This window comes from Coregonus lavaretus (assembly GCF_964263955.1).
Source record: "Coregonus lavaretus genome assembly, chromosome: 32".
In the NCBI taxonomy this organism is placed as follows: Eukaryota; Metazoa; Chordata; class Actinopteri; order Salmoniformes; family Salmonidae; genus Coregonus; species Coregonus lavaretus.
This window is the reverse complement of record NC_140019.1, coordinates 23,738,150-23,764,709: the sequence shown is the minus strand read 5'-3', so window position 1 is coordinate 23,764,709 and position 26,560 is coordinate 23,738,150. Positions and strand designations below refer to the sequence as shown.

At 41.6% G+C, this 26,560-nt stretch overlaps 1 protein-coding gene across 1 annotated transcript; it reads right to left on the bottom strand.

Annotated features, from left to right (window-relative positions):
• Positions 1–5,293: 5,293 nt before the first annotated feature.
• LOC311107507 (BTB/POZ domain-containing protein KCTD8-like) lies at positions 5,294–24,477 on the bottom strand (the record flags this gene model as incomplete). The annotated part of the gene is made up of 2 exons (XM_084150004.1): positions 5,294–5,772; positions 23,661–24,477. The coding sequence occupies 2 exons, from the start codon at positions 24,475–24,477 to the stop codon at positions 5,294–5,296; spliced, it is 1,296 nt and encodes a 431-aa protein (XP_084006130.1).
• Between the last annotated feature and the right edge of the window lie 2,083 nt (positions 24,478–26,560).

Sequence of the window (26,560 nt, the reverse complement as noted above, 5' to 3'; positions counted from 1 at the left end):
ATATCAGTAAAAGTGAAAACACTCCCACACCCAAGATGTTGGATAGAGATAATGGTAAACAGGTATTTGGAGAGGGGAGGCATGTGAAATGGCATTTACGCCAGACCCCAGATGGATGCTGACTAGAACAGCAAGGACACATCAGCTATGTGGAATGGTGAAGCACATTAAAACACTGACCTCATTACAGGTCGGCCAGGGAGAGGAGGTGTGCATATACAGCAGAAGTGCATTAGCGTAGCACCGTAGCACGTAGGCTGGGATGCGGGGATGTGCCTAGGTGCACAGCGACTTACTCTACAGGAAAAAACATTAGTCAACTCACATGGAGCTCAGTGAATGGAAACACTAATGGAAGTCCCTCAGGCCAAACGGAACCACACTGAGAAATAAGGGATAACTGTGGGGAAAATACAAGCTGTGACATATAGCAGGTGCAGATATATAGCGTCTGCAGAGGCTTTTTCGCTCGGTTTGTTATCATCTAGTGCAATCTGGAGGGCTTCTCTAAAAATACCAAAACCCATTTCAAATCGAAGTGAAAACAAACCTTAAAAGGGACGTCTCGAGGCGAGCCAAATCATCGCTATCAGACAGTTGGTTTAAACTGAGTGATTGGGAGCGTGTCTGTCGTCCCGTGTCTAGATAGTAATGAGTCAAGTCTGGAGCGCACAATTGGCCCAGCGTCGTCCGGGTTTGGCCGGGGTAGGCTGTCATTGTAAATAAGAATTTGTTCTTAACTGACTTGCCTAGATAAATAAAGGTACAAATTAAATAAAATGACACTCGCCTCCTCTGTACCGCTGTGCTAGTCAGGTGGAGAATGTGCCTGGCTCAATTAGGCGCGCACAAGGGCAAGGTGCTGTGGCTACGCTAACGGTTACACCGTTTCAGGGCATAGCCCGCATATTTTACCCCCACATCAAGCCCCAAGACTCCAACTGGCTCTCATATAACGTTGCCACCACATAACAGCAGTGCAATGCTAAACAGTCAGGTTTCAGGCTACTATTATTATTTTGTGGAAATTGACTGTCCTGGCTTCGTATGAGCCCTTATCAAACAGTGTCAAAACTGATCTGGAACAAGAGCTCAAGATAGATTTGTATTTTATTTTTTTCCTAAACCTTTTGTGATGCAAAACCCCTGTCATGTCAAGCTCAACAAAATGGCAGATTATAGGTAAATCTGATGTTTTTCTCCAAATCCACTCAAACACGCAAGGATCCACTAATACCTTTAACATTTGTTTTAGGGCTACAGCATACTCACTTTATTCATTTTGGTTTGACTTGATTTGGACAACAGATCTCACATTGTAAACATGTATGCCAACTCTTTGCTCCATTGGTTTGCTGTCATATCATAGATTACGCTGCAAAAACAACTCAAAGCAGAAAAGTGCTGCTCAAAATCTTGAATAATGATATGCAGCCCATAAGAATAGGATGAGGTGGAACGTTTTGTCATGAGGGAGCATCATTTCAAGAAACTGCACTTTTGCTTTGCTTTGTTGCTGACTATTCAGACAATTGTAAAGTGCTGAGAAAGATCAGGCTTTCACCATTATATTTAGAAAGATTTATGACACCACAGAAATGATTTATGTTTTCACAATGTTTACTACAGGGCTATTTGTCATCCTACCATTGTAGATCAAACATATACACTTCAACATGATTTGAACCGTCTTACTCTGCCATTAACACAGAAATGCCATCAAAACTAACCTCTGATGAGTATGTACTTCTAGGCCTTCAATAGAACGTATTGGCTTGGTTTTCAGAAGAGCTAAAAAGTACAGGAGTACAGGACGTCACCTGAAAATGAGTAATATGCTTTTATGTCAGATGCAACATCTGAGACATTAATCAAGAATTTACAGCAAACGTGTAAGCGTCAATTAAACTCAACTCACGTGACGCAATGCTGATAATCAATAGTCCAATGTATCTTATCTGACTAAATCTTAAGGTTGATCCTATATTAAAATATCCTCGATGCATTTATTTTTCCTGCTGCATTTTCCCCTTCAATCGCTTAATAAATGTAATGGCAAAAATGTTGATTTCCACCTAAATAGACATACCCAAAAGTAACTGCTTTTAATTGCACCATTGTATCATTGTAGCACTGCAGTAGTAGTATGCATGCTCTTAGGATAGGATTTGGCCAGGTCTACCTTGGTTGATGAAGTCATGTATTTCAAGGGACGACTGAGGTAAAACCATCAGGTTTCTGAAGATCAGCTCATTTTCCTGTGCTTTTTTAAATATGCAGATATATAATATAAAAATCAATCAATTGTAATGTACTGCAGGTGCACATACCCTCTTTGATGTCCACACTCAAGATATTAAAATGTTAATTTCCTTGTAGTTCCAATTCTGCTTCTAATCTGTTAGATCTTTTTTTCAGTAGAGTGGTTGGCTGAGCTATTGGTACAAAAGAACCACTCCAAATTAATTGAGAAAAGATCTATCGGTTTGTGTTGTGGTTTAACATTATGGTTTGTTGTCACCATCATGTCCATACAGTATTGGATGACATTTTGCCCCAAGACAGACTTCCAATTGTCCAACAGAATCGTGCAACTGATCCATGTGGAAATTCTAAACATGTTTATACAGGTCCAAGAACAGACTGTGATGGAGGGAGCTTCATTAGAGTCATTATCATGTTATCTGTAGAACACCCGATATGGCATGTCTGTCCTTGAATATTAACAATTCCATCATCAAAATATGGAAAGGTTTACATTTCTAGTATTCTTTTGTTGTTGTATGTTTGCTGCCCTCGGCATAATATTTATTAAGGAAAACTTTGTTTATAATAAGCTGTATATTCAATAAAACAGTGTTTACACAATTTAGAATGAAGAGAAACTCAACTGCATCTTCATTGAAAGATTTACTCTCACTAATTTGAAAAACACCTTAATGTTCAGTAGACATTTATAACAAAAACATTCTGCATGTTTATAGTAGACATTTATAACAGAAACATTCGGCATGTTTATTGCCATCTGATTGAAATAAATTGGTGCATTTTCATACAGGCATATGGGATATGGGGAAATTTTTTCAAGCAACACGTCAAATAGTTTAGACTTTTGAGGGCCTCGCAGTCTCGTCTAATGGCCAATCCGTCATTGACAGATTCCTAAAGTAAATGCCCTGTGACCACTATATTAGCAAAAAGCAGATAATGGTTCCTATCACAGGCGCTGGGATGAATAATACATTTCACTAGGACTTGCTCATGCCTTGTCAGTCACAATGATAGATGGATTCAAGAGAGACTCATAATTACTGCTGTCAGTTGACATGGACTTCTGAATGTAAGATAACCTACTTGCCTATGCATGCGTCACATGTCTCTATCTACTTGAGTGACTGTCATTGGGTTTGGAGAACCCATCCACTGTCTGCGTTACCATGGAAACAATACTAACACTGGCAGTAGATTTTTAAAAATCTTTTCAAATATATTCAAATGAGCTCTCTTGCCCACATCTAGTAGATGAGCCCTGATCCCAAGGGATGGACCATGGATGTTTTGGAGGAAATCCCCCAACATTGCCATTACTGGTTTCTGATAAATACAGCATATCCGACCATTTCAGATTCACTTCAACCATCAGTGAAATAATCCATTATCTAGAAACATTGTGCACATTTCCATTTTCAGACATGTTTGGTCCCTGGCAGAAGATGGGAAAACATAACTTGTTCAATCCTGTTGTGATATACCTGCAATCTCATTTGAGACTAAGTGAAGATCATTTCAGCACCTTGGATAGGGCCAACTCCGACTAGTGGGGTTAAACTCAGTGGAGCATGTTCAGTCTCTGAAGCTCCTTTTCTTCTCATTCAAATAGCAAATGGAAAGCAGTCAGTGTTTATGTAATCGCCACCATATTTTCCATTTGCCAAAGCAATTTGGTGAGTGAAGTGTTTTCTTCAATTCACTAAGCCTGTATTTGTTTTAGATTTTTGCCTTGTGGTTCAATGTGCTCATGGTAAGGGATTCGTAATTGGGTTGTAAACAATATGTCTGAAAGATGTGTTGTAATTCGTCTAGTTCATAACATATCATTTTATTGAATCCCTTTAAAACAAAACCTCTCACCTTGGCAATATGCTGTACAAAATAACGGATGTATATCAGCCACTTGATGACATCATACACAGCTCATCATGCACCTCTGCAGATAGGCGTGACATTGTGCATTGCTTCAAAACAGAGCATCAAGGCATGTTAACCTCTGTTAGAAATGTAGTTATCCTGATCTCCAATCCAGGTCTTTGGGGAAGTAGGAAACGCATGAAAATGGCCAGCAGCTATTTCATCTTTACGCAACACTTTTATTAGATAAATGATTTTCAACAAAGAGGGACTGACAAAAACAGACTCTTCCATTGCTCAGTAATCAGCTTTTTCAGTCAATTCCATAAGTTATTGGGTGAGCAAGTTAACACTGCAGAAAAGGGCTTGGTCCTCAGCACACCATATCTATCTATCTAGAGTGATTGTAAGAAATCATCTTCACCGTTCTTAGCCCAGCACTGAGGGATTTTTACATAGAGCTGGTTTCCTGGACACTGATTAAGCCTGGTCCTGGACTGAAAAGTGTTATAACATGATATTATATTTTATTGTAGAATTCTTCTAAAAAAGTTGCAATAAATGTTGTTACTCACACATTGACCATGGACAACAACAGTAAACACACCAAAGGACATCCATGGTAGATACTGAATGGACATATTCCACTCTTTCCACTATCTGGATATACAAAACCCCTTAAACAATTCACATGTTGAACACATATAATTATCTCTCTCTGTAGATAATTGAATGATTTTAATGAAGTCTTTAGTGGTATACAGTATATCTATGTTTTCTTATTCGTTAACAACAGTCATCTACATTCACAACTATTTCAATCCATTCCGAAGAGAGGGGAGTGGGAATGACACTGAAGGTGTCCAAGAAAAGAAAATAGTCAAAATTCTTTACACATAGTCATAATGTTGGAAAGGTTTTTACTTTTGAGGCTTGTATGAGTAATCTCCAATGCAATCTAGAATTTAAGAGACAACATACCGGTAAAGGGGATATCCGCTGTGCTTCCCTTCACAAAAACAACAGTTGGTTGGCGATCCTTTTAACTTCATTTGAACTGTCAGACATTTTAGAAGGAATCATAGCACTTAAAACCAGCCAAAATGGAAGGAATCCAAATAAAGATGGCTACATGTGGAATGGGGATGGGGATAGAAAATGGCCCCTATAGACCGTACTTTTGGAGTAGTTCGGACTGCCACTGCCGCTTGCGCTCGGGGAACGCCTGTGGGATTTTGATGTTGTTAAAGTCCTGGATGCACTGCTTCATCTCTTCCTCTGCACTGGGTCTCTCCGTGTTCTTCTTCCTGCTCAGGCCGCCATCACGCCCCATCAGCGACTGGAAGAGCTCGCTGTTGCGTCGCTTATCTGGCAGCTGCATCCACTGCACTGACGAGCCCTTCTTGGAGGGCCGCCCCAGGGTGAGGGTGCTGGGCTGCCGGGAAACGGACTGGAGGGCTCCGCAGCGGGCCACGGATCCCCCGCCGCCTCCCCCACCCAGGTTGGGACCATCCTGGGGTGAGGTGGCCTCGGAGTGGGTCTCGGAGCTGGAGGTGGAGAGCTCGTTGAGGGACGTGCCGCTCTCGCTGCCCTTGTCAGTACCCAGTTTGTCTTGCTTGGGGGAGACGGTCTTCGATGCCGGCCCTGCCAAACAAACAGCAGAGAGACAAGGTCAGTCACATGTTGAGACAACTGGAGTGGGAGCACGTGTATGACATGCTGCCGTTTTCCCCTAATTTCTCCATGAGTGCCCACAGCTTTTTCACTTATTTGAACTATTACAACACAATACAGTACAATACAGTACAATACAGTACAAGCACACCTGATTCATCTTGTTGATTAGTTGACCAGTTCAATCAGTTGTGCTACAGCATTACTGGAATAGATCAAATAAGTGGAACAGCTGGGGCTAATCCATAATAGGTTAGGGAAACACTGTCAGAAATGCAGCTATCCAAGGTCTTGACTATTTGGCACACATTCTATCTAGGCACATTCATATTTTCCATAGACTACTTAAATCAATGTATGCAAATAAATTCCAGAAAAAAAGATCTGAGTGAGAGACAAAAATAGTGAGAAACAGACATGATTGTACAATGTAGCTGCAAAGTGTCCCCCATAATACCTTGCTGCTATCTGAGAAACAGTCCTTTCTCCACACAGCAGTAATCATTTCACAACTTTAGTGGGCTTTTGTGCTGGCTATCTTAAATCTTCCAGTCTTGCACTGTGAGAAAATGAGAGAACGTGCCCATTCTTCCACTAATATTCTCATGTTACATAATTCACCCCCAAGGTAGCACAGTCAGAGTTGGAAACATGTTAGCCAGGCAACCTCTCTCTCTCTCTCTCTCTCTCTCTCTCTCTCTCTCTCTCTACACTACACTACACTACAGACCCAAGTCATTAACAAGAAGGGTTACAGTAAGAAGGCTAACATACTGACAGCATAAGATCCCTGTCAGTGGAGCACTATAAAGTGTACCCAAGTGTTAAGTCAGTATGTTAAATTAAGCTGAGTTGCCTTTGTGAGTGCTGAGAGCAGTGGGCCTTTGCTTCCTGGCTATGACAAACAGCTTCCTCAGCAACTACAGCGAAAGCTTGAACCAGGAACTTTTGCAGTTACTCTATACTGCATGAATGAATTAATACATTTCGAAGAAGTCAACCATTGAGAAGGACCACTGCTTAAAAACCATTGAGGCATAGTACAGTATGTTACAAAATAATTGCCTACCCATACATAGTATGTTGAAATGTTTTTGACAAAAACATCAGTTGCAGAAAATAATAAATAGATAATGTCACTCAACATTTTAATTGTCGGCTGATTAAGCACTGTAATCCATCCAAACAAAAACATTTAAATACACGTTTGTAGAAAATTAATTAATTAATTTAATAACATTGTTTGTTGTTTATTTCTCCTAAATAATATCTGAGAGCTTCCCAGTTCTCTGGTGGGCCTGTCAATGAGATAAAACAATGCCTCTTATTGGTGATAAAATTGCAAGCTCCAGATCTGAGGGTACCAGGAGTCCATTAGACCTCATTAAGTACGCCCCACACTGGGTTCTAAATCAGCTCAGCGTGACCTAAGGTTAGCCGGCTAGCTGACTACACAGGCTGATCCTGGGGATTTAGGGGCTGGGAGCTAGACATGAGCCACTCATTAACACTGTTGACTATTGATTGCCAGTCGAGTTTAAACGAAGGTACCTACATACAGACTTTGTAACACTGTTATAAGACAGCCATACATAGCCATACATACTTACTGCTTGTTAAAGTGTTATTGGCCCCCAATGTATAAATTCATAAAGCCTTTATAACAGTTTTATAAGACATACAAGTATTTGACAACAGATTTGCCTGTCAACTATAGCACCCATCATAACAAGCTTCATAACATATTTTGTCATAGTTCGTAATATTAATGCCTGCCTATGACATATATTATAATGTCTTATGTTGCTGTTATAAAGGCTTTATGAATGCATACATAGGGGGCCTACAAATCTCCGGTCCCACTTTCAATGACGTTCAACTTATAAAGGCTTCGTAAAGCCTTCATAAAGCCTTCCTAAGCACTACATAAATGTGTTGCAAAGCATCTATAACCGTATGTCATGCTTTATAAAGGGTTCATAAATGTAACAAAACCCACTGTTGAATATGATATAAACGTGCTTTATAAAGGGTGACTTGTTGTGCTGAAGGATGGCATACGCTCTAAAGAGAAGTAATGTTAGTCACATGACACCTAATCTCGTTCCCAGACACTTCCGCCCAAATGTGCGGAAGGTCTGGTGGACCAACGCATCAAACTTGGCCTTCATTAGTTAGGGTTTGGTTTAAAATCAAATTTTAAGAATATAAATTGTTGAAAGTGGCAGAAATTAGCAATAATTATGACTTTTTCACTCTGTTAAGTAGTGACGATGACAAATACTTTACTCAGTAAGGTCACTCCTATAGAATTTTATGGTCACTCCCACTAAGGTCAACTTTGAATGGTTGATATCCCAGGTTTATATGTGCTGTGTGTGCAATAGCCTGGGGACGACGTTACACCAAGAAACACTTACCTTGATGAAAGCCCCCAACCTAAAGAAATTGAAAGTGTCTTTCTTCTGGAACCAAGTTATATGTTCCTTAGTACACAAACATGCACACAACAAAAATGTGCCATACCTTGCGGTGCTGGACCCAGTCAGGTCTTTGACACAACAATATAACGAGCCATACTGTGAGGTGCTGGACCCCGTCAGGTCTTTGAAAACAATATAACAAACTATACCTTGCGGTGCTGGGCCAAGTCAGGTCTTTGACAACAATATAACAAGCCATACAGTGGGGTGCTGGGTGCAGTCAGGTCTTTGACAACAATATAACAAGCCATATCGTGGGGTCTTGGGCCCAGTCAGGTCTTAGACACATTCACCCACTCCCCCGCTGAAAGATCAGCCACAAAATGTTGGCCCCATTGTAAAAGGATGTAATAATGCCCCGGTTCCAGCATGGGAACCGAAGAGGAATACCTGGTGCGGTAGTCTCAGATTGGACCTCTCCAAATCATCTTGGCTCTGACACACACACACACACACACACACACACAAGCTTTGCAGGTCCATCAACTCATCTAAATACCTCACACCCTACCTCAAAAGTGGTCCCCTGATGTGGTTTAAGCATTGAAAATCTAAATATGTTGTGTTTCTATTAAAAAATTGGGAAAAAACTGAATTAGGCAAAAAATGTATTCAGATTTTAAAGGGCCCTATCAATGTTTTTTGCTGTGCATGACTGCACTTTAGAATGTGTGTCATCCTGCAGCACAGCATTTTGGGGGAAGTTGAGGTCAGGTCCAATATTGACCATACACTCAAAAGGGAAAGGGTTTAGAGTAATATAAAAATCTAATCAAATGTTATTTGTCACATGCGCTGAATACAACAGGTGTAGACCTTATAGTGAAATGCTTACTTACAAGCCCTTAACCAACAATGCAGTTTTAAGAAAAATATGGAATCTAACCCACTATCCTGGTGTTGCAATGCTTTACCTTAGATGAATGACAAGGTAATACATGCTTTGTGAAGCATCAATTTAATATGATTTATAAAGCCTTTATTAAGCAGTGGGATATGTCACATTTGACATTGGTGGTTATGTCACACAGTTATTCCACATTTATAAAACCTTAATAGAGCATGACATAAGGTTATAGATGCTTTGTAACACATTTATGTAGCGCTTATGAAGGCATTATGAAGGCTTTATGAAGCCTTTAAAAGCTGAACATCATTTAAAGCGGGACCAAATCTCCTAATGGTTACCAAAGTTTCATACTGTTGCGGCAGTTAGCGACTCCCACTAATTTAACACAGTGAAAGATGATTGACAGTAAGATGTGAGGGAGATGGATGGTTATCTTGCTGTAGCTTTCATTTTATAGGATGCTGTCAATCATGACAGTCTCTGAGATTGCCTATCAGAACGTAACATCAGGTGGGCAGGCCTCACTATTTCATCAACTGGATTCTTCTGCTGAAGCTGTCGCTATGGACAAACTAGGAGTTTATTAGGCAAATGTTATCAGAGCTGGGCTAAAAATCTATTCCATTTTCACTGCAGGAAAATAGCATTTTTACTGAGCCTCATATGTAGCAAATTAGCTTAATTGTGATCAATTAGAGCATGTTTATTAGGTGAAATAACTAATATTGACAGTGAAAGGGTGACATTTTGTAGCACAGGTATTTTGTGAAACCCACAGTGCAGGTTTGTTGAAGAATGATTTTGATTAAATACAACTCCTGGTTTTATAGCGTCAGAACAAGAGGCAGTATTTCAACAATGCCAATTATGTCTGTGTATGTCTGAAATATTAAACATACATTTCATCAACAGAGATAATGCTACTACACCCCACTACCCACTGCACAACTAAACAAAAACAACACAACAATTATCTACATCCACAACAGCAGCGGTGGCTTGTGTTCAAATGTCAGCCAGCCTTGGGGTTTTGTGTGGGTCGCAGCATGCCCGTATTAGCAAACACATGAAGGCTGTGAATCAGTGATGTACCTCAAAGGCATCGTAATGCAAAGGCTTCCACTTTGGTTTACTATCTCACTAATAGGAACAGCAGCTCAGCTCCCAGGGACGCTACCCATCATGGAATCCTGAGTGATTACAATTCACAAAGACTGCCTCTGCCACAGAAACCCATTACATGTAGATCCTAGATTACTCATCCCACAATGTAGTTTCTTTGTGTGGAGAGAGACGTTTCTACCTCAAGAAAAACTGGGAATTACAGCTCTCTTTATCGCTGATGCACACGCTAATGCAGGGGTTTTTTCCAGAAAATAACTGTGGATTAAGTTTTATCACAAGCGCATACAGGTAACTGCCAAAATAAAGGGAACACCAACATAAAGTGTCTTAATAGGGTGTTAGGCCACCACGAGCTGCCAGAAAAGCGTCAATGAGCCTTGGCATAGATTCTACAAGTGGACTTAAACCATGCCAGGAAAATGCACCCCACACCATAACATATACTTGGTATCCCTCATTTACTCAAGTGTTTCCTTTATCTTGGCAGTCACCGGTATGCCTACAGTCGGGAAGGCCGCAATTTGGGCAGCATGCGAGCCAAATAAAGAACAGCTTGTTGTGTTGTGGCCGTAGAGATATAATCCATAGAAGGGTTTGTAACCTCTTACCCTGGCACTTTGACTATTAAACTCATGGGTACACTAGCAATGGATGCCAGTCTTGATTTGAATGGGAACTGCCATCTATGGATTATATTTCTATGGTTGGTTGCGGCTGCTGTTTTCTTTTTGCAAATTTCAAAATACAATCGCGTGAAAAACGTACAGTATAAAAAGCAAATGCTGCTGAATAGAGAATACTAATCTGTCTATATAACCAATGGAAACCATTTTGAGCGAACAGCAGCACTGTTTTTCAAAGTAGCTTATTTTGAGATAGGCTATTGCCATGATGAGCACATCGGTGCCTATGGCTTCATCTTCATCATTAGGTGAGTCAGTTTGCCACTGGAAAGTTTATTTAGTAGCCTACTCTATGTATATATATTTCCTCCTAATATTGTACAATCTGTGTGTCGCGTCATTGGCCTGGGCTATTGTTTGAATTCAAGACCAGAACGTTTTTATTGATCTCAGTTTGTCAGTGTCAGCGTAACCATTCATTTCGGTCATTTGTGTGCTATTAAAAAATATTCAGCTAATGTCTTCTGTCATGTAAATGACATAGAATTGCATGAAATGCGTTTATAAAAGACAAATAAAAAATCCCATATGTGGAAATCTTACAAACGCATCTGCTTAACTGTAGCCTATGCCACATCGCAAATCGCTTTCTCTCCTCTCACTGGTACCAATGGGAAAATAATACAACAGACTGCAGAGAGGGTCAGTCAATGTAGAACGTTCCCTGGGCCTTTAAAAAAGCAGAGAATGTTCTGTCCCACTGTCTCCCATCTGATTTGAAAATAGAGCATAAATAACTTACTCTCGATGCTTAGACAATTAAAGTCAAGCTAATAGAGGGGCCAGTAGAGTTAGAGAGCCAGTACATCAGAGGAGAAAATGTGACACCATTAGATGAATAGCATATCATACAAGGAGTAAGGCCCTCCTCTTGAGTTCTTCTCCTTCTTCCATCTTGTTCGAAAAAAGGCTTAGTCAGAAATGGCACCCTATTCCCTATGTGTAGCACATAGGGCCCCTGTCAAAAGTAGTCCACTATACAGGGAATAGGAAGCCATTTGGGTGACAGACCAAATTATCCCCTCAGAAAATGTGCCATCCTCGCTGTTCAGTAGGGACAGGTGAATAGTTCAGATGAATAGAGAAATCAAGGTTTCCTACTGTACCTCACTAAGAGAAAGCCTCTCTCTATTACTGTACATCCAAGCAGTCATCAACTGGCTTTTGTGTGGGATGGTTCTTGAAGGATCTTGGCACCCACTCTGAAGCAGATAGTAGTCTATCTCGATAAGGCTTAGGGATGTTATTCAATCAAAACCGCATTACAGTATTAAATCAGGAACATAGAGTGTTAACATAGCTTCAAATAACTCAAATAAAATTGCAGAATGGTTTGGGGTACTGTAATTAATAGCAGGTAGACTACTCTACGGTAGATGCTTCCAGTTTTCTGAATAAGAGCAGTGTGTACATGGGCAGTAGTTGTAGTGTTAGTGGATAGCGGCTATGTTGATTCAAGTTTTTTTTAAGTGATTGTTTTACCTACTGGCTAATGTAGTTGAATGCACCTCTGGATAAGAGCATCTGCTAAATGACTGAAGTGTAAAAAAAATGTAGTGCGTGTAATCAAAGATGCAGAGATATTTCTATAGCAGGTTGGATAAAATTCAGCCACAATAATAATATTTTGGGCCAACTGACAAGTTTTAGCTACCTCTGTAACACTTGATGTGTTTGTATTTGGCTTTCCTAACGCTGTCAATAAGGTAATGCAACACCTTGGTAAGGCTTGCATAACAAATTGTAAAACCTAATAACACTACCACAACCAATGAAAACAATTATTCAACTATTTATTTAGTCTTATGCTTTAGGGCAGAGGGTTATCTTAATAGGAGATGACAGCTGTCATGTCAATCAGAACACAGTGTTACAGCAATACGTACAAAACCACACCTAAAACAAAGTGTCCGAGATTCACATCCAAGGACAAACTGGCGATCTACTATTGAACTGAGTCCAATCTCAACCCTCCCAATAAAGGGTCTTGTTCCCTATAACTCTCCCATATAACTCCCTGCTGAGTCTTCATGTTTCAGATCGATTCTCTGGGAGAGTTATTGTCAGGGCTGCACGATGATCATTGAGCCCTGGGGACAGTGGGGACAGGCTACTCAGGTGGGGTCAATCAGTATTGAAATAGGACAACTGATGCCACCGCCCTTCTCCGATGACATTGGGACACTAAGAATATAAAGGACCTAAAAAGAAAATGGCAGCCCAATTTGTCTTGTAACTTTGAGGAACAGCACTGACTCAGCTAATTATGGGCCAAAGGTAGATAAAAGGTGAAAGGTTAGATAATCACAGAAGTCTATGGGAAACTCTCAAGTACAATAAAAAACAAGTCAGCGATTCATAGTACAGATGTAGGATCTTAATTTGATCCCTTTTGTTACTGACAATTTTTCTCCACAGCAGGAAATGCAAACCTGGAGTGTATTCAAGGTTTAAAAAGGCTTCTAAAGTTTGTAATTTCCACTTTAAAATGTTATACTTGATTTGAATATAATGCATATAATGCTTGATTTGCATATAATGAAGGCATGATTCCTTGTTTAAGAATCACTTGACACTTTAAAAATCTTCCAGACCAGCCTCTACAAATGGACACCTCATCCAAAAATAGCCTCGGTGACAAGTGAGATATGCGAGAAAGCACACCAACGGCTAAGCAAGACATCTATTATCTAATCAAGTGTTGAACAAATCATTATATAAGTGCTCCCGATAACACTTCATTGAGTGCACATCAAAGAAATGGAGGCAAATTACAGTACTTGTAGATGTGTGCTAAGAATGAAAGGTGCAATTATGTTGAAAAGACAGTGGTGAATCTGAATAAGAAGGTAGGAAAGCTTAGCTGAATACTCTCAGAACAACAGTTGACCACACCTGACAGATGAGTTTTTATCTCAAGCAAATAGTGAACTGAAAAAGGAAAAGCAGATCATTTTAATGCAATTCCCTATTCAACACTGGCCAGCAGCATACCACCCTGCATCCTGGAAGCTGGAAGTAGTGTTGGAGGGCCAGTAGGAGGCACTCTTTCCTCTGGTCCCAAAAAAATATCACAATGACCCAGGGCAGTGATTGGGGACATTGCCCTGTGTAGGGTGCCATCTTTCAGATGGGATGTTAAACGGGTGTCCTGACTCTCTGTGGTCACTAAATATCCCATGGTACTTATTGTAAGAGTAGGGGTGTTAACCCCAGTGTCCTGGCTAAATTCCCAATCTGGCCCTCATACCATCATGGCCACCTAATCATCCCCAGCTTCCAATTGGCTTATTCATCCCCCCTCTTCTCCCATGTAACTATTTCCCAGATCGTTGCTGTAAATGAGAATGTGTTCTCAGTTCAACTAAGGGTAAATATGGGTAAGAAAAACAACAACATTGTATTTGACATTTGAGATGAAGCGCACAGTTTGAAAGAAATATGGTGGATAATATATCACAGTAATGACATTTAGGTAATGGTTGAAATAGCAGGATAAAAAACACAAATATAGAGATATAATGATGTTAAAGATGGTCAGAACGTTCAGTCCACCTTACTAATTAAATTAATAGAGGTGAGGGATCAGAATGGAGGGCAGAGGCCTCATCAAGTAAGATGTTAAAGATGAGACTGAAAAAGATGGAGCAGGTTTTGGCCTTTGTCAAGTGAGAGGGGACTAGAGAAAAGAAGGAGTTGAGTGTGATAGCAATCTATAATTGAAATGCAGGTCCTCCTATCTCTCAGCGGCTGAGTTGGGGAAAGAAACGAAGGATGAAGATTCTCAATGTAGCGGTGATGCCCATGGGGAAATGGCTTTAGCCTAAACAGAGGAAGAGCAGGAGCATGACCAACCCTTAGGGCACAACATACAGGTTGTTTCTATACTTCAGCACTATAGACATTGTGTTGAATACATGTCTGTCAGTGGAGACTGGTGTATTGAGGAAGAGGAGGATAGTTATCCTCGTTTCTCCTCCTATGTGAATATTTGAATTTCACTTGCAGTACATTCTCAGCAATGAGTTTCCAGACAGGTAGGTGGCAGTTTACCTTTTAAGCACTATGGTCCAACATTTATGTTACACAGACTAAAGACTAAAGCCACCTGTAATCTGTAAATCAATGTGCACATGTACTCTGTAGTAGCAATTGCTATCAAAACAAGTAAAAATCCTGCTAGTAAACATCCAATTCCAATGAAAGCACTAAGCACTAATGTGTTCACGCACAGGCTCACAACCTGTGTTGTAGTGGAAGTCTGGGAGAGCAGATGGCCTCACAAGCTAGTATTTTCTCTGGGGGCATAACAATGTCCTAGAAATAATGCACATGGAAACGGTGTAAACATATTGTGTTCACTCATGCTTCCCTCTCCTAATCTTGCACATGGAACATTCCCATCTGTGTCCATTCTATGGTCAAGTAGAGTCCACAATGACTCTACCACTTGGTCATGACTACTTAAATTCCTGGTGTCTATCTGGACTTAAACAACAGTCAAAGTGGCTGCCGCCACCGCCATTATCTTTCAGGCGTGTTATCAGACAGCTTTTTGCCAAATAATGAGACTTAGGCCGATAAAGAGCACCGTAGTCGACTGGCATTTGCTTGATAAGAATCCCCAGCGCTTAAAGTTAGAATCTGGTATTTATTTTTTTCAGCAAAATGGCACCTCTGCCACTTGTTTTGGTATGTAGCTGAGGGATGTGGCCATTAAGCAGATTCCCAGTTACCAGACTGCTCCATTTAAGGCCTAAAGTTATGTTGTGAAAGGGATCGTTGTGTGGCTAGTAGAGATTGTGTTTAAAATTAACTGAAATGATGGAAATCAACAATATCACATCAAACATTCGAATACTTTGTGGAAATGTAAACACATTTTTGTTTACGCAGAGATCAAGGCATAATTGTAATACCTGTAGCAGCCCAGTATATGGATATGTCAAATTATGTCTCGCCTTCCTTTCCACACATTATCCATTCAGTTTACAGCTAACTTAAACCAACCAATGATCTCTGCCTCTTTCATTTTAATAAAAGCATTTGCTAATATTTAACTCTAAGGGAATTTGACAGCAGGAAAAACAAATGGTGTTGAAGAATCATTATACTTTCCTATTGTTCTCTCTTTCTCAATACCATGGTATAAACTCTCCTATTGTTCTCTCTCTCTCTCAATACCATGGTATAAACTCTCCTATTGTTCTCTCTCTCTCATACCATGGTAGAAAACTCTCCTATTGTTCTCTCTCTCTCATACCATGGTAGAAAACTATCCTATTGTTCTCTCTCTCTCAATACCATGGTATAAACTATCCTATTGTTCTCTCTCTCTCATACCATGGTAGAAAACTATCCTATTGTTCTCTCTCTCTCAATACCATGGTATAAACTCTCCTATTGTTCTCTCTCTCTCAATACCATGGTATAAACTCTCCTATTGTTCTCTCTCTCTCAATACCATGGTATAAACTCTCCTATTGTTCTCTCTCTCTCAATACCATGGTATAAACTCTCATATTGTTCTCTCTCTCAATACCATGGTATAAACTATCCTAATGTTCTCCCTCTCACTTTCAAGTACTGAAATTCTTTGTCTGGGTTGACAATTCCAAAGGACAAGAATAGCTAATCAAATGAGCAGTTGGGAATTGGGATTATTTGTTTTGCATGGAGAATCAACTACCTGTCTCAGAGCCTACCCCGAATGCTTATCTAAATGAATGAAAGGGATTGCAAGCCTTATTTAAATGACAAACCGCATGCCGCATAATGCAGGAAAAACACTGTAGGTTTGTTATCTACACAAGACGGCCATATAATCTCATTCAACGCTTGGGAGAACGCGTCATTCACTTCGCAATGTTGATGAGCGTGGGAAATGGAGTGAAGTTTAGGGAGTGAGCAAACGGAAGAGAAAGTCAACTTCCCACCCGGTGGCCTGCCCGCCCGCCACCTGACCTCAGACGAAATCCATAATTTGGACAGTCGTGCCGGGAGTCCCACCACATTTGTCACTTGTCCCAAGGTTGCATCTGTGGCATTTAAATGATTACCCTCTCAATCAATAATGGTTATGTTGAGGAATGTCGCGGAATAAAACAACCTTCTCTGTCATGCCTCTAGGTCGGTGTTTGTTGGCGTTTTGCTTGGCTTGGCAGAAAAATTGAGTATCAAAATGAAATCTGCATGCAAATCGTACTGTGTCACGACAGTTCTAGGATGCGCTCTGCAAAATGATAACCAACTCAGACCATATCTAAGTCTATAAGGCCTTACATTAACATTTTGGTTTTCCCATTGTCTTAAATCGACATAACAGTCCAAAATCACAGTTTGTCAGATGCTTTTAGACCCCCAAAGTAGTCTGTTGTCATGATGAACCCACGTCCCACACCATCATGATGAACCCATGTCCCACGACATCATGATGAACCCACGTCCCACGACATCATGATGAACCTACGTCCCACGTCATCATGATGAACCCACGTCCCATGACATCATGATGAACCTACGTCCCACGTCATCATGATGAACCCATGTCCCACGTCATCATGATGAACCCACGTCCCACACCATCATGATGAACCCACTTTCCATGCCATCAATAGTGTAGATGCAGCTATGCACCAAATAAAAATCTGGAGATATATGGTGCTTATCTTTTCCATTCACATGGGGATGGAGCATTTAGCTGAATCTACACAACAGATGGCCTGGAACGTGGAGTTACCTCAACATGTTTAAGGTCTGAAAACGTCTGACAAACGTTGATTTTGCTGCATAATTTCTCCTTTTAACTGACAAAGCATCTCTGATGTAAGGGATCTTCTTTTTTTTTTCTTGTTGGAACTTTGGCTAGCAGACTCTTCAGGACTATGAATCAAACATGATGAAGTAACAACAACTCTAACCACCCAAATTGTATTGAAAAGAAATGTGTTGAAGACATATCAATGACCAAATGTAAGACATTAATATAGCTGAAGGCCATACATTAACATTTTGGTTTTCCCATTGTCTTAAATCGACATAACAGTCCAAAATCAGTACACATTTGAGAACAGATTTGAGAACTGTTCGCAGTGTGCAGTATATGTGGGGCTGTAGATAACAATGGGCTGTGATAGGGACCGACTAGGGGTTTTCACTCCCTATATGTCCCTGGCAAAGAGGATTACCTCTGTAGAAGTAATTGAACAAGATGATTTGTTGAGCAAAAGTGTGTGTGTGTGTGTGTGCATTCGTGCGTGCATGCAAGGTCTCTGTGAGATAACAGCTTCTGTATGAGCAAAACCTACAACCAGCAAAATGAGAGCTAGACTAGAAGGTTCTATCTGCAAAAAGATGATCCTAAGATAATTGGCTTTTAAGTTCCAAACCCTCATTTGTGTGATGGTGTCAGAAATGTTTATCTAGTATTCTTTTGAACTTAATAACATAAATTGGGGTATTTAGAGTACTACATAGGTAGAGAATATTGAACAGAACAAGGCAATGTCAATAACTAAATGTTGACAAAAATGCAGATAGAACCTTATAGTCCCAAGCTCTCGAAAAGCCTTTGGGTTTTATCTAAGAGTACAACATGTCAAGAATAAGTTTGCATTATGCCGGAGTATGGAACATGATTCAAAAGAAAAAGATATTGCACACTTCTTGCTTACAAAGCTTTACATATGTATTCTAGTTTATTGCCAACGTTTCTGTCTATTTACCTTCTTCAGACCAGAGACATTGGCAATCAATGTTTTTGGTCTGAGAAACAAATTGTGAAATTGCTAAACCATAACAGCATGTATAATGCATAAACGCATGGTAAGGGGCAAGGTAAGGGGCATGGTAAGGTGCCAGGTGAGGGGCATGGTAAGGTGCCAGGTAAGGGGCATGGAAAGGGGCATGGTAAGGTGCCAGGTAAGGGGCATGGTAAGGGGCAAGGTAAGGGGCATGGTAAGGGGCATGGTAAGGGGCAAGGTAAGGTGCATGGTAAGGTGCCAGGTAAGGGGCATGGTAAGGTGCATGGTAAGGTGCCAGGTAAGGGGCATGGAAAGGTGCCAGGTAAGGGGCAAGGTAAGGGGCATGGTAAGGTGCATGGTAAGGTGCATGGTAAGGTGCCAGGTAAGGGGCATGGTAAGGTGCCAGGTAAGGGGCATGGTAAGGTGCATGGTAAGGTGCATGGTAAGGGGCATGGTAAGGGGCATGGTAAGGTGCCAGGTAAGGTGCATGGTAAGGTGCCAGGTAAGGGGCATGGTAAGGGGCATGGTAAGGTGCAAGGTAAGGTGCTGCAGTCTGGTTCAGGAATAAAAGTTACAAGTCTATAATGCCTGAGTTGGGATGATGACTCAGTGTTGGAAAAAGCTTTCTTATTGAATGCTTTCAAGTCTGGTAAATGCTAAACTTAATGGTTTAAGCAATGGAAAGCTTTTAAAGCGATACTGCGAGATTCTGGCAATTAAGCTTTTCTACTTACCCAGACTCAGGTGAACTCTTGGATACCATTTTTATGTCTCTGGGTGCAGTATGAAGGAAGTTAGAGGTAGTTACATGAGCCAATGCTAACTAGCGTTAGAAAATGGATGTCTACAGGTACGGTAGCGTAAGCTAGTGGCTTAGTTGCCAGAATCTCGCAGCATCCCTTTAACATGGTGAAATGGAGCTGTTTGACAACATGGTCAATGCTTCCTATTTGCATTGTACATTGAGTGTACAGCTCATTAGGAACACCTGCTCTTTCCACATAGACTGACCAGGTGAATGCTATGATCCCTTATTGATGTCACTTGTTAAATCCACTCTAATCAGTGTAGATGAAGGGGAGGCGACAGGTTAAAGAAGGATTTTTAAGCCTCGAGACAATTGAGACATGGATTGCGTGTGTGCCATTCAGAGGGTTTATGGGCAAGACAAAATATTTAAGTGCCATTGAACGGGGTATGGTAGCAGGTGCCCGGCACACAGGTTTGTGTCAAGAACTGCAACGCTGCTGGGTTTTTCACGCTCAACAGTTTCCAGTGTGTATCAAAAATGGTCCACCACCCAAAGGACATCCAGCCAACTTGACACAACTGTGGGAAACATTGGAGTCAACATGGACCAGCATCCCTGTAGAATGCTTTCAACACCTTGTAGAGTCCATGTCTCGACGAATTGAGGCTGTTCTGAGGGCAAAAGGGGGTGCAACTGAATATTCATGTTTTGTATACTCAGAGTATGTCTTATACAAGATTGTCTCTCGTATTTTTAGACTTATTCTTGCCATTAAATGTCAGGCTGGAAATGGACCAATCGCCACCTTTTCCATAAATGATCTATACAGAGCAAGGTTAGAGCTAATATATCCGTGTGGAATTGGATATTGCAGTATAGAATACATTTGAAAGCATAAATACTGTATATTCATAACGTGCAAACAAACAATGTGCCTGCACTTAAAAAAAAGAAGTAAAAATTGATAATATAATATAAATGGTTCCTTTTTTATTATGTTATTGTTGTAATTTAATATACTTTAACATGTCATTATGGTACCTATAGGTCTATGTAGCATTTCCTTGTCATGAAAAGTGTTTCAAATCATCTTTAGAACACCAACAGAATGCAGTTAAAACACATGTTCAGGAGTTAGCTGATCTTTGTATTCAACAGGGGAAAAATCTGCTTTGTTATAAGCGGTGATGCTCCAACATTGCTCAGGAATAAAAGCTTGATCCCTTCATAAATATCAATACAATGCCCTGTTGCAGAGCGGCTAATGAATTATGCAAGACCCGAGCAGGATTACACAGGCGGATCAGCTTCAGCGGAAAGAAGAGAGAAGTGTGTACAGTAATGCCAACACGTCTACCTGGAGGAGGGAAAGTTGTTATGAAAATAACCCAATCAAAACAGTCAGACAGGCATTTGTCAGTGGCTGCTGTTGACCTCGAATTCCTTGGATGTCACCGCAACACTTCTGCTTCGTCAGCCCATCCATTACCCCCCTGCATATTCATGCCCTCTAGCACTTTCAAAAGTGTTATACAGTACCATGGTGCCTTGACAGGCAGGGGGGTAAGATATATGGATATGTCAGATATGTTGCCCCCCCACCAATGGAGTGTTCTCACATACATCTGTTATGTTGGCATCTGTGCTTCCCTCAAAATAAAACACCTCTCATGGAAGATTTTTAGACGATGCCTCTAAGCCCTCTCTGCCATACCTTGGCATGATAGGCTTGTGAAAAGTAGCTCTCTTTTTTATTGAATGTTAGCACTGGGTTGGACTCATTCCCCACTGGTCTATTTTAAAGTATTTTACTCCATAGAAAAAAATTGTGTTTTCTGTTGTAGATGTCATTGATCCTGTTCTGACTCCATTGGTGAAAAGGTAGCCAACTAATATCTTAGTAGTGTATTGATAAAAATGAAATATTTTCTGTGCTTGTTCAACCCTCGTCTTAGAATGAACAGACAATATCAAGCCTCCCCTCTCCCCTGACAAGACTCCCCTCTCCCTGTCAAAGCCTTCACGTCCAAAGGGACCCAGCCCCGAGTTCTTCGTTACCAGCAGGGACATGTGACCGGGAGAGTGAAAAAGGGTGACAAGTCAGGGAGCAAAATGTCTGAAACCATATACGGTCAATATATAGACTGGCTGTTTTGTCTTCATTAACCCCTTTTTAGGCCCCTGACGTCTGTGCAGGCATACAATGATGCAGACTCAAAGACACACACACTGGCACACACCACTCTTTCTCATTATTTATTTGTACTGATTAGACTGTTCCAATCTGTTTCGATTTGCCTGTTCCTTTGCACTGTCTTGGTTGTTTCCCCGCCATTTCATTCCCTATTCCCCAGACACACCTCACACCTCACCCCCAGACACACTCCACCAAAACCCCATCTACAGTGCATTTCGGAGTATTCAGACCCCTTGACTTTTTCCACATTTTGTTACGTTACAGCCTTATTCTAAAATTGATTAAATTATTTATTAATTTTTCAATCTACACACAATACCCCATAATGACAAAGCGAAAACAGGTTTTTATAATTTTTTGCAAATGTCTTAAAAATAGAAAACAAAAACACCTTATTTACATAAGTATTCAGACTGGATTGTGTCGAGGCACAGATCTGGGGGAGGGTACCAAAAAATGTCTGCAGCATTGAAGGTCCCCAAGAACACAGTGGCCTCCATCATTATCAAATGGAAGAAGTTTGGAACCACCAAGACTCTTCCTAGAGCTGGCCGTCCGGCCAAACTGAGCAATCGGGAGAGAAGGGCCTTAGTCAGGGAGGTGACCAAGAACCCGATGGTCACTCTGACAGAGCTCCAGAGTTCCTCTGTGGAGATGGGAGAACCTTCCAGAAGGACAACAATCTCTGCAGCACTCCACCAATCAGGCCTTTATGGTTGAGTGGCCAGATGGAAGCCACTCCTCAGTGAAAGGCACATAACAGCCCGCTTGGAGTTTGCCAAAAGGCACCTAAAGGACTCAGGATTCTCTGGTCTGATGAAACCAAGATTTAACTCTTTGGCCTGAATGCCAAGTGTCATGTCTGCAGGAAACCTGGCACCATCCCTACGGTGAAGCATGGTGGTGGCAGCATCATGCTGTGGGGATTATTTTCAGCGGCAGGGACTGGGAGACTAGTCAGGATCGAGGGAAAGATGAACGGAGCAAAGTACAGAGAGATCCTTGATGAAAACCTACTCCAGAGCGCTCAGGACCTCAGACTAGGGCGAAGGTTCACTTTCCAACAGGACAACGACCCTAAGCACACAGCAATGACAACGCAGGAGTGACTTCCGGACAAGTCTCTGAATGTCCTTGAGTGGCCCAGCCAGAGCCCGGACTTGAACCTGATCGAACATCTCTGGAGAGACCTGAAACAGCTGTGCAGCGACGCTCCCCATCCAACCTGACCGAGCTTGAGAGGATCTGCAGAAAAGAATGGGAGAAACTCCCCAAATACAGGTGTGCCAAGCTTGTAACATCATACCCAAGAAGACTTGATGCTGTAATTTTGCTTGGTCATTATGGGGTATTGATGAGGGGGGAAAACAATTTAATCAAATTTAGAATAAGGCTGTAACGTGATAAAATGTGGAAAAAGTCAAGGGGTCTGAATACTTTCCGAATGCACTGTATCTACAGCCCTCAGGAAGTTTTCGATCCTTCAATCATTCTTCTTACAATAAAACTGTGTGTTAATCTCACACACCTTTCCCTTTAATCTCTTCTCTCTTTTACCAACCTGCTGTGATTTGGAAAACATTTCCAACTGATGAGAGGAACAGGGAGGGTGGGCAGTCCCACATTCTTTACGTAATTTATTAGCTATATTGAAGAGATAGAACAGTGTTGGAAAGACGGTGAAGATAGGGGGAGGGTGAGTCAAAGGGCAGTGGGCCGGATTCAAACCCATGCCGACTCTAGCATACATTTTAGCTGGGATCAGCGGACGTAATCGCTGGACCACACAGGAAAGGGTATTCTCAAGGAAAGTGAAGAAGCTGGTATTGGAATTACTTTGAACCACAGAGAGAAAAGGCTATTATTTACCTTCAATATCCTATACAATCCAAGTCAGAATAGGTAGGCAATTCGTGCAATCTTTTCACTTGTGAAGAGAAATTTGACACAATACTTCTAAAACCTGACAAAACATGTTGGACCCACCTTTCCAATATGTATGTTAGTTAGGGTGAGAAGTCACTTACTGAAGAAGATGTACTCCGTATAGCTGCTCCAGATTTTGTCGTTCCTGTACTGGTTGACAAAAGCGGCTGTTCCCGTGGAGTTACACGCCACCATTGTAAAGCCCACCTCAGAAAGCTGGTCAAATGCCTGCTCCAGGTAGGTGAACTTGAGGTAAAACCGTGAAGTGTACTTCTCCGGCGGCCTGTCGGGGTCCCGGCTCTCGTTCAGTGTTTCCCCAAACACCTCTTTGGCCAGGGCGATGCGTCCACACACCATGATCCGAGCCACGCGTCGGAACTTGGCGTCGGCTTGGTTGTCCCGCATTGTGGTGTAGGAGCCCCTGTAGCCGATGGTGATGAACCCTGACCTCTTGTCTGAGGAAGTCGAGTTACAACCTGTGGGGTACTCGCTGCTTTGCGAGCTCTCCTCGATGTCGCTGTGGCAGCCCTCATCGTTCATGGAGCCCTGCTTGGAACCTACCCGGGGCCCCAGGAGGCGCAGCAGCTCGCCCAGCTTGAAGTGCTCAGCCTCCCGTTGCAGACGCTCACGCTCTGGAAAGTGGTCGGGCAGCACCAGCTGGCGGTCTCGCAGGAAGTCCAGCACGTAGCGGAACAGGAAGCCATCGCGGTCGATGAAGAATCGACCTCGGCTGTCCCTCGGCAGCTCCCATGGTGGGCACCGGGCGAACATGGCGTGCAGGGTGGTGTCGGGCACGCTGACCAGAGTGGAGCGCTTGGTGACGTACACCTGGCCACCCACATTGAGCTCCACCACCTCTGGGGTCAGGGTCGGGGCGGACACCTCGCTGATGGGCAGAATGGTCTCCTTCATGGCCATGGTCCCGTAGTTCCACCAGGTTATAGAGAGAAATCAAACACCTCCCCTTCCAAACTCAATAAGGTCCTCTCAAACAAGTGGAGCAAAAAGCTCAGTGAGGAGCGAGAGAAGAAAAAGGTCCAATAGAATCAATAGTGGTCACCAAGGAGTTCACAGCATAGCCGGTGCTGAAGTTTGAAAGAGGCAGAGGACTACATCCCTGCTGTTAGAGGAAGCTGAGGAGGAAGAGAGAGAGAGAAAGAGAGAAAAGATGGAGAGACAGAGTATCAGTTCCCCCAGCCACTGTCACCTCACTAATGGAGAGAGCAAATGCCAGGAGAGAGCGATAGAGGAGGAGAAGAAAATCACTGAGCAACTCCCAGCATCATTTGTCCAGAGTCTGGGGGAAACCATGATGACATCATCCTCTGAGTGAAAGGGGAGGAGCTGCAGTTACAGCCTTTTAAAGAGGCAGTATAAAAAATATTGATACAATACAATATTACCCAACTTCATCTACCCTTAATGTCTGAAGATGATCTGGAAACAAAAATTAAATAAAAAACATTATAAACAGATACAAACATTCAGACATTAACAAATCCCAGCATTTTAGAATGTTGATTCCAGAATATTGTCAATGCAAAATTGACATATGTTTACATATTTCACATACTTTAAAGTGTTTTTTAAACAAAGGACCCAATGTATTAAACAACCCTATCTCCTACACGATATGTATTTTTGGTTGATTGGAAATGCACCAATACTGTAGTAGTGGAAAATATCCAACGAACGTTTCATATTTCAACAGCGCCATCTCTTGGAATGCTGAAAAACATTTAAAAGAAGCCCATGATCTTAACATTTTTTATATCTAATAACTTCAAACATGATTATGAGGTCTTGTTTTGGCCTTACAAATAACATGAATATTTTGAAATGTAGAAATGTTTAGCAAAATCGGCATCATTGATATTGTTGAGAAGACGATCTGAATATGAAGAGTAGACAACAGGGGTGTGTATTCATTACGTCTTGCAACAGAAACTGAATCAGCGTAATGAATACACCCCAGTAGACCCAAAATAAATGATGAGGTGTAGGCCTATATAAACACACTAATCACAACAACAAAAATCCTGTAGCTTTGTGATGATATTTGTGTATTTATGTACATGTCTATTCAAAGATAATCCAATTGTCCCCCAAGCATTTACTGATCCAACTAATTAGCTCAATCAAACATATTCCCAAAACTTTTCTGACTATATCATTCTATCTGACATCCCTGAAGCAGAAAGATACCACGGTTCTGCACAGATGCTCACAGGTCATTGAACATAATGACACCTTACAAGGCTACGCCATTAATCAATGTCAGGTTACCAGCAGCCTCGTCTCAAAGGTACATCACCACTGGGAACAGCCAACAACTAACAGCAAACACCTTGCCTTTCCAATCTCCACAGGCCTCTTGATGGAATGAGCTGCCAAGGTCATTAAACCTTTTCAATATCCTCATGCGATCAGTAAACTTTCCCCAATCTATTTGGACGTAGAGCATCCTTGAATGTGCTTACCGCTGGAGATGGTCCAATGCAGCCGTTTTTATCTCAATATTAAATCATTTCTGGGTAACATTATACATTACATTATAGTCATTTAGCAGACGCTCTTATCCAGAGCGACTTACAGTTAGTGAATAAATATAATTTTTTTATACTGGCCCCCGTGGGAAACGAACCCACAACCCTGGCGTTGCAAACGCCATGCTCTATCAACTGAGCTACATCCCTGCCGGCCATTCCCTCCCCTGGACGACGCTGGGCCAATTGTGCGCCGCCCATGAGTCTCCCGGTCGCTGCCGGCTGCGACAGAGCCTGGATTCGAACCAGGATCTCTAGTGGCACAGTTAGCACTGCGATGCAGTGCCTTAGACCACTGCGCCACTCAGGAGTACAATTAAGTAACAATTAAGTACCTTACTGTGATTGTTTTAAATTAAAATGGTCAAAAAGAAACTAAGATAGCTTCTTAGCAAAGAGCAATTTCTCAAACAATAATTTAGCTAGGACTGCTGGGAGTGGTTTGATTGGGGATG